The following is an 8,615-nucleotide window of genomic DNA, read 5'->3' as shown; positions in this document are numbered from 1 at the left end:
TATTAGTCTTGCGGTTTTCTAGATGGATGTAAAGCTGACGCGTCTCTCTACTAAAGACGAAGACGAAGTAGAAGGGGAACATGTAGAATTCAAAGTGAGCAGTGAGTCTGCTTTTATCGCTGTAGGCGTCTAGTCTATGTACGTACATGTGGGGTGGTAATCACTGATTTCGTCTAGATGAAGTGTTCACTGTCGAAGATGCCATTGAAGCATGTGGATTTGGTTGGTTCCAGATCAAGCTTTCTGTCTTTGCCGGTCTAATTTGGGTAGAATGAAACGAAGTCGTTGTGTAGATATCGATGACGTCGACTAGTTGGATGTGGTTTGTAATTGTAACAGGTTGTGGATGCAATGGAGATTATGGTCCTATCCATTCTTGCCGTTGAAGCACGGTGTGAGTATGGCCTAGAATCATGGCAGGAGAGTCTTATCACAACGGTAAAGTCATTGACTTTTCTATCTCTAATTATAATTCTAGGCTACGTCCTATCAGCCTGTGCATCTACTGCGAGTCCGACTCACTAAAAAATTAATTAAGAATTGTCTAGCGCCGGAAGATAAGGAAAGCGGAAGTTTGCCTATGCGGGCGCGTGCTTGACCTCGAGACCACCTTCATGTACAATAGAGATAGTGCGTGCAGGGGCGAGGAGTAGGCGTTCCCTGTAGTACCCGTATTTGCCGCCATTTTAAGGGGCAAGTTTCTGTCCTCCGCAGGTATCTCTGTTTGCGACGGCGGCTTGTACAACATTTCAAGGACGTTCAACTGTGTGTTAGATAGTACGGCGACAGTATACTAATTGCGAGATTTAAACCAAATTTTATCCGTGAATTCGCGAGTTTGACGTGATTTCGTAGTCTGATGGTCGAGTGCGATAAAGCTAATTCTTAGAATAGAGATTATGGAAAAAAAAAGTCTGAAAGCCTCTCCGACGAATCGCAGAAGCGATACGAGGAGAAAGTTGTACCTGCGGGCCTAAAAACAGGTAGAACGGAGGCCCAACTGTGGACGGAGAAGCAAGAAGTATTCCCGACATGAATTGGAGTGACATGATGTTGTATGTGATTGTATGCTGTTAGGTGTACTAGACCTTTCTTGAGACGAACAAATCTCTCTCTACTGGAAGTGATCGTAGCAACCTAACCCATCCTTGCAGATGGTACCCAGTCAGGACTAGTTGAGTCATACACAAAGAATGGCTTTCCTAGAATTATTCAGAGTAGCATAGATTACTCTTTTAGTACAGAACATACTAGAAATGACGGCTCTACCAGACAGAAAGTGCTCAGAGCAAACACGCGAATGCTGCGACGGCTTCCAGTCCTTTCTGACTAGGCTCCACGCTGCCCGTTGTTTGTTGCTCAAATGACGCGTTTCAGGTCCTTGACTGGTTGGTATAGCCGGTATAGACTAAAAACGTATGTTGCTGCCCTGAATTCTACGATCGTGGCAGCCGAAAACAGCAACTCGTAGCCATGCTAGTACGCTTGCCCCCTAAGATGGCGACTTCCGGGATATCACGTGATTGTGACGTCAAACGCACCATCTCTATAGATACCATATTCGCCCGTAATAACGCCCTGGGCGTATAGAAAAGAAACACTTTTTCTGGGCATATACTAGGGCATGGGCGTTATTTTGGTCCCAGGCGTACACATGGTCGCAAAATGCTGTCGTTTGGCCAGTCATCATCTAGATACTTGAAGACAGAAATACCACAAATGCTTGCAATTAGCCATTTGCAAGATCAAAGGTACTGGTATCCCTAGAGCATCAGCATACACGCAGAAACTATACATATATGGTCGGCCTGAAGCCCGTCAAGAGCATCAGGGTTGGTAATTGCAACGAAGACATGAGTCTAGCGGTAAGCACTTTAACTCAACACTGACACCAGCTCATCAAACGCACACAGACGGAGAGGAATGTTCTGCGAACCCCATTTTGTTTTGTCTGCGCATGCGCATCCTGGGCTTATACTTGAGCAAAGGCGTATAGTTGGGCATGGGCGTTCTTTCGGGCTGAAAGTTCTGACCTGTCGCACACGGGCGTCTATAAGGACATGGGCGTTATTTCGGTATGGGCGTTATTACGGGCGAATACGGTAGTGCGTGGGGGGTTGGGAGTGGGCGTTCCCTGTAGCACCCGTATTTGCCTAGCCTCGCCCCAGACGCGGGGCTGCAATCCACACTGCGTCTGGGGCGAGGCTAGTATTTGCCGTCATTTTAGGTGCAAGTATGGCAAGCGAAACACCACAAAATTATGGCAAGCAGAACACAAAAAATACACTGGAATTGCAAAAAATACACTGGAATTGTAAAAAAATACACTGGAATTGTAAAAAATACACTGGAATTGCAAAAAAATACACTGGAATTGCAAAAATACACTGGAATTCCAGTGTATTTTTTGCAATAATTTCCAGTGTATTTTTTTGCAATTTCAGTGTATTTTTTGCAATAATTTCCAGTGTATTTTTTGCAACTCCAGTGTATTTTTTTGCAATAATTTCCAGTGTATTTTCTGCAATTCCAGTGTATTTTTTGCAATGCCAGTGTATTTTTGCAATTCTAGTGTATTTTTTGCAATGCCAGTGTATTTTTTGTGGACATACGTGATTCCAGTGTATTTGTTTGTGTTCAGCTTGCCATAATTTTGTCTTGTTTTCCTTGCCATAGCTTCCGTCCTTGGCAGGTATCTCTCTTTGCTAGCCTCGCAAGCCAGGCTCTTCCATGCAATCGCTGAGCTAAACGCATGTGAATCACACGAGGAGGAGGAGCTTTTACCGGAATTGATTTTCAGTATTGATTACCAGAATTGATTACCAGAATTGACTGGAGCAATTCTGGTAAAAGCTCCTCCTCCCCGTATGATTCACATGCGATTAGCTCAGCAACTGCGCAGAAGAGCCTGGCTTGTGAGGCTATCTCTTTGCGACGGCGGCTTGTACAACATTTCAAGGACGTTTGACTGTGTGTTAGATAGTACGGCGATAGTATACTAATTGCAAAAGATTTAAAGCAAATTTTATTGGTGAATTTGCGAGTTTGACGTGATTTCTTAGTCTGATGGTCAAGTGCGATAAAGCTAACTTCGTCTTGAATTCCTAGAATAGACATTATGGAACAGAAGTCTCCTTATTTTAAAAGCCTCTCCGTCGAATCGCAGAAGCGATGCGAGGAGAAAGTTGTAACTGCAGGCCTAGAAACAGATACAACAACAGAGGCTCAAGTGTGGATGGAGGAGCCAGAAGTCATTCCCGACGTGAATTGGAGTGACATGATGTTGTATATGATTGTATGCTGTTAGGTGTACTAGACCTTCTCTTGAGACGAACAAATCTCTCTTCACTGGAAGTGCTCGTAGCAACATAACCCATCCTTGCAGATGGTACCCAGTCAGGGTTAGTTGAGTCATACACAAAGGATGGCTTTCCTAGAATCGTTCAGATAGATTACTCTTTTATTATAGAACATACTAGAAATGACAGCTCTACCAGACAGAAAGTGCTCAGAGCAAACACACAAATGCTGCGACGGCTTCCAGTCCTTTCTGTCTACACTGGAGATTCACGCTGCCCGTCGTCTGTTGCTCAGATGACTCGTTTCAGGTCCCTGACTGGTTGGTATAACCGGTGTAGAATAAAAACGTATGTTGCTGCCCTGACATCTACGATTGTTGCAGCCAAAAACACAGCAACTTTATAAACCATGCTAATACGCTTGTCCCCTAAGATGGCGACTTCCGGGATATCACGTGGTTGTGACGTCAAACGCACTATCTCTATTAGCTAATAAAAACTTTAGTTCTATTTAGTTAAGTAAAAAAAGTACTGTAATGGATTTCTAGAAAGCAACTGCAGGCAATGGGACAAGCCAATCATGCTTGTAGATAGATACCCATGGCCTACCTCTCTCTAGTGCAGAACGAATTTGAAAGCGCAAGGGAGTCTAGAAGGTGGGAAATGCTGTGCAGGGGGAAACTCTGTCACAAGAATGCGGCGATAACTGCTCGAAGAATGTCCGGGATTTCACATCAGCAGATGTGGAAAACGTAACTTCTGTCTCGCGTAGCCAGACAAGCTTCCTCTTCTTTTCTGGTTAGTGTGTTATGTGACTCTAATTCCGTGCATTCTCACACATCAATTAGGAAAAGTTGGTAACACTGAGTGTGATAACAACTGTTGAGTCTGTTTCTGTGTATAGGTTGTTTTCTTTGGCATGTTTTGGGGTTCTTGGTTGTGGGGAAAATTTATGGACAAATTTGGCAGGTGGAAGGTGGGTTTGTACTATCAAGATTACATGCAGTGACAGCAGAATCGCATATTAATTGATTGCTGTTTTAAAGGGATTGTTACTAGTGTGTGTCAGCGTGTCTGTTTCTTCTCTTGTCAGTGCTTTTGCACCCAACTATGTCACACTGCTGCTGTTCAGATGTGTAGTTGGATTTGGCATTTCTGGATCAATGCAAGCGTAAGACTATAGCTACAGTATTTGTTTTATCTGTTTGTTTGTCGTCGACTTTGTTATTATTCACTAAAGGTTGTAGTCAGTGTCTTGCTTTGTAACTTTGACGTTTGTCTTCTAAGTTGTGTTATAGTCAAATCATTTTTTGTTACAATAGGTTGCTTGTGTTGTTTCTTGATGAGTTAAAATCATTGTTGATTAATTAATTTGTTTTGTTATTTGGTGCAGCGCCACATATTATGCTGAGTTTCTGCCTGCCAAGCGACGAGCTATATGTTTGGTACTAATGGAAGTGAGGACTGCACTCAGCTGATTGACAATAAATAATGCTACATTATTTATATAATTAAGTTATAAAATTTTGTATACTGTATACTAATACTGGTGTTTAGTATCTGAGTTATACAAGTTCTTACTAGTACTGTGAAAACAACGGGGTACACAGTGGCATTGTTGGTCTTCCAATATTAGGAGGAGATATTAGGGGGCCAGCTGCTACTAACAATCTGATTAATTCTTAAAGGTACTTTAGAGTGGCTTTCTGTTCAAGCATGGCAATTTGTTTAAGCATGCTGTTATTGGGTAATGTAATGTAAGACCTGGCCAGTGTAATGCTTGTTACGAGTTAATTAATGAATTTGTACATTGTTGTGTTATCTAGGAAGTTTGACTTACTACATGTATGTATTGGCTTCTTGTAGATTTTTTGGGCTGTAGGGACTATCTCTGAGGTGCTACTGGCTCTGTTTGTTCTTGGGCATTTAAAGTTGGATTGGCACTGGCTTCTTGGATTTACTTCTGTACCGGTGTTTATTGATCTTCTAGCATTTATGGTAAGGTACGTGCATGCTTAAGCTTGAATGCGCTTATATAAGTATGATGTGGTGCTTGTGTGTGTGTGTGTGTGTGTGTGTGTGTGTGTGTGTGTGTGTGTGTGTGTGTGTGTGTGTGTGTGTGTGTGTGTGTGTGTGTGTGTGTGTGTGTGTGTGTGTGTGTGTGTGACATGACTGGTTTAATCATTTACAGTTTGTTCCCGAAAGTCCTTTCTATTACATCAGTTCTGGCCATCCTGAAAAGGCTCATAAGGTTCTCGAGCAGGTAGCTCGAGACAATGGAAGTAAGCTGCCATCAGGACAGCTTGTATCTAAACGAGAAAAGCAGTGGATTGAGTTTTTGAAAAAAGACATTGAAGAAACACAGAATCAAGTGAATGGACCTTTGTCAAATGGCTACTGCAGTGACAGCAATGTTGATCTGCAAAGTTCAGATGCAGATACAGTTCAACTGATACCAATGCAACTAGAATCATCGAAAGTATGATTTTGAGAATAGCTACTGTTATACATTGTCACCGACACACACAGGCGGGCAGTATAGACAGATTATCAAATGATTGATAGAAAGCTTAAGGCTAACAAGCAGACAAACAAGTCTAAATAAATGGACAGAGACATAGGAAGACAGACAGTTCAGTGTTCGTCTTTAAACAGTTGTTTACAGGTTGAAATACTGTATGACAAATTACAGCACCAGTGTAGTCAGTAGCCTTGAACACTTGACTTTTAACACATGACAATTTACTTTATTGTACAATCACAATCACATTGCTCTGTACTAACATTATATGTACATGTAGGGTACTCGGGGTCGTTTTTATGATCTGTTTTCAACTACTGAAAGAAGCCATTTAACACTATTGCTATGGGTTATCTGGTTAGGAGCTGCTTTTGGCTACTATGGTATAGTTCTTTTATCAACTGAGTTGTTGGATGTCTTGAAAGAACAGCAGGAGCGTAGCAACAGTAGCAACAATGTACTTCAATGTATTGGTGAGAATATATATGTTTGATTTTGTACATGCATGGTTGGGTATACCAGTTTATTTTTGTTTTGTTGTCGTCTGGTTTTTTGTTGATCATGACTTGTAGCTTGTTAGTTGCCGAGACTTCACAGTAAGTAGTGAGAAATGAAAATTGTTCTTTTGATTAATCAACAGTGAAGGATTTGTATGTGTAAGACTAGAATTATGTCATTGCTGCTAATAAGGTATTTGGGCAACTGTAAATGTTGCTATTGACTTTCTTATTGCGGTTTGACTAGTAGAAATTTGCAGATAATTTGTTGACTGAAATTAATTAATATGGAGGTGTGTGTGTGTGTGTGTGTGTGTGTGTGTGTGTGTGTGTGTGTGTTGTTGTTTCCTGTGTGTCGTGGTTATTGTGCTTGTATTGATTATGGCCATATGCTAGGTTCTGCACCGGTCTCTTCAAAAGGAAATTGCACTCACTTGGAAACTGATGATTACATGCAGCTACTGTGGACAACCGTAGCTGAGATTCCTGGTTGACAAACTACCTGGTATATCTGGTTGTAAGGTTATCGCCTGACTTCTGTATTGGTGTTTCAGGTATGCTGCTAACTTTGTTAATTATTGAGAGGATTGGTCGGAAGAAAACGATGGCCGTAGAGTTCTTTCTAGCTGTGCCGTTTTTTCTCCTTATGTACATCTGTCCAGTACACAAGTAACTTGTTAGTTGTCTACTCATTATTGTATCACTTTTTATTTGAATTTGGTTAATTTGCAGATTCGCGTTGCTGGCTTTTATTTTTGGAGCCAGGGGTGTACTTACTGGTGCCTTTCAAGCTGTTATGGTCTACACTCCTGAGGTATCAAGCTTGCTAAAATTTGATGTTGCACGATTGGAAGTAATTCCTGCACTTTGTTATTTATGCAAGGCATACCCTACTTCTATCAGAGGACTAGGATTTGGCTTTTGTAGTTCGGTGGCTCGAATAGGGGCAATGATTACTCCATTTGTTGCTGAAGTGAGTTTATGGGTTTGTGTCTAATTAATTGTACTATATGGCAATCAGTCATTTGTATGTAGGTACTGCTGAGAAAGTCAGTAAGAGGAGCTGAGGGTTTGTATGCAGGAGTTGCCCTTGTGTGTGGAATATGTTGTTTGCTGTTGCCATACGAAACAAAAGGGAAAGCACTTCAGGTTAGACGATATCTACTTTGTGCTGGCATTTTGATGTGCTGCTGGTAGAACATTGTACTGTGTCTAGGAGTCACTTGATATGTGATAGGTGCGCAAATCAACAGCTCAAGAGTCAAATGACTAGATTATTATGATGTACTGTTTTAATAGGAAGGTGCTATTTCATAACAGTATGTATTAATTAAGGACTTGTGATAGGAACACTTCAGAGCTGAAATTTTATGCACATGTTGAATTCTATGACATGGCAGGCAGTGCAAATTTTGGTATTTGTGGAGCATGTTGTTTACGTACAAACCACAAAATTGGCATCTTGTAATAGGTTGTGATAGAGCCAAAAATTCTTCACTAACGTTGAAACGTAAAGATCACATGCAGGTACAGTCTAACATGATCACTTCTACAATTTTTTAACCAACGCCAAACAATAATGGCAACACGGTGCACTTGAATAAATATGCTACATGCAGGAAAAAGGAGACAACTACATAAAAATCCTCTAGACACACGCAGCTGATATTGATGTCATGATATATATATAGGCAGCAAAAACTTCTGGCACACAAACCTTAGGAATGAATGAATGAAAAGCACTGGAAGTGCAAACCCTGGGCTGGTATTCTAGTCTGTTGCACAGGCTGTCTGTTCCCCATACATGTGAACTTTGAAAATCATCAATATCTCCGCTGTTTTTTCGACTTTCGCGATGATCTTGGTATCGTTAGAAACCGCTAGGTCTGGCATTTCTGTTTATCAAATTATCTAAGCCCTTCCTGCAAACGAAACGAAAAAATAATACTTTTGCATATCAAAGACAAACGGGTGGAGCAATGGTTATTATCCAATTATCTTGTAAGACCAACGGATCGGCAACTGAAACCATTTGAGATAATTGTTGTAAAATGGTCCAACTGGAGCAGCTCTTAGTGCTCTAATGAGCACACCTGGTGTGATCTCTACTTCATTACTCACTTCCGAGTTCACACTAACGGTGAATAGACAGAATTGTAGGTACATGTATACAGGTATGTTCGCTGCAGGGCCATGTATGCATGCAACGCTAGCTGCTTCCTAGCTGCTTGCTAGCTGCTTCCCGGCCACCGTAACTACTGTACTGTACTACATACACTAGGTAAACACACCTAGTGC

General features: G+C 41.4%; 1 protein-coding gene across 3 annotated transcripts; it reads left to right on the top strand.

The window, feature by feature from the left end:
- Window positions 1-10: 10 nt before the first annotated feature.
- Window positions 11-7,855, top strand: LOC134189520 (synaptic vesicle 2-related protein-like). Of its 3 annotated transcripts, none has more exons than XM_062657820.1 (15): window positions 11-101; window positions 178-266; window positions 340-438; window positions 4,204-4,275; window positions 4,346-4,470; window positions 4,693-4,756; window positions 5,166-5,297; window positions 5,491-5,778; window positions 6,101-6,293; window positions 6,714-6,806; window positions 6,872-6,986; window positions 7,050-7,131; window positions 7,201-7,290; window positions 7,353-7,466; window positions 7,534-7,855. In XM_062657820.1, exons 1-15 carry the CDS (start codon window positions 23-25, stop codon window positions 7,549-7,551), a joined length of 1,653 nt encoding a protein of 550 aa, XP_062513804.1. In that variant the 5' UTR covers window positions 11-22; the 3' UTR covers window positions 7,552-7,855. The 3 variants fall into 3 exon arrangements, 2 of the variants coding, with proteins under 2 accessions (XP_062513804.1, XP_062513811.1); XM_062657827.1 differs by having other exon boundaries at window positions 17-94; XR_009971504.1 differs by lacking the exons at window positions 7,353-7,466; window positions 7,534-7,855 and having other exon boundaries at window positions 6,872-6,993; window positions 7,201-7,235.
- The last annotated feature ends 760 nt before the right edge of the window (window positions 7,856-8,615 follow it).

This window comes from Corticium candelabrum, chromosome 1 (assembly GCF_963422355.1).
Source record: "Corticium candelabrum chromosome 1, ooCorCand1.1, whole genome shotgun sequence".
NCBI classification, from domain to species: domain Eukaryota; kingdom Metazoa; phylum Porifera; class Homoscleromorpha; order Homosclerophorida; family Plakinidae; genus Corticium; species Corticium candelabrum.
The sequence above is the reverse complement of the archived record's forward strand: the minus strand, read 5'-3'. Positions and strand labels throughout refer to the sequence as shown.

Excerpts from the sequence above, each read along its gene's own strand:
- LOC134189520 (XM_062657820.1), top strand. The coding sequence starts at position 23 with ATGGATGTAAAGCTGACGCGTCTCTCTACTAAAGACGAAGACGAAGTA. Across the intron at positions 102-177 it reads TGTAGAATTCAAAGTGAGCA|ATGAAGTGTTCACTGTCGAA; the intron begins GTGAGTCTGCTT and ends GATTTCGTCTAG. Across the intron at positions 267-339 it reads TCTTTGCCGGTCTAATTTGG|GTTGTGGATGCAATGGAGAT; the intron begins GTAGAATGAAAC and ends TAATTGTAACAG.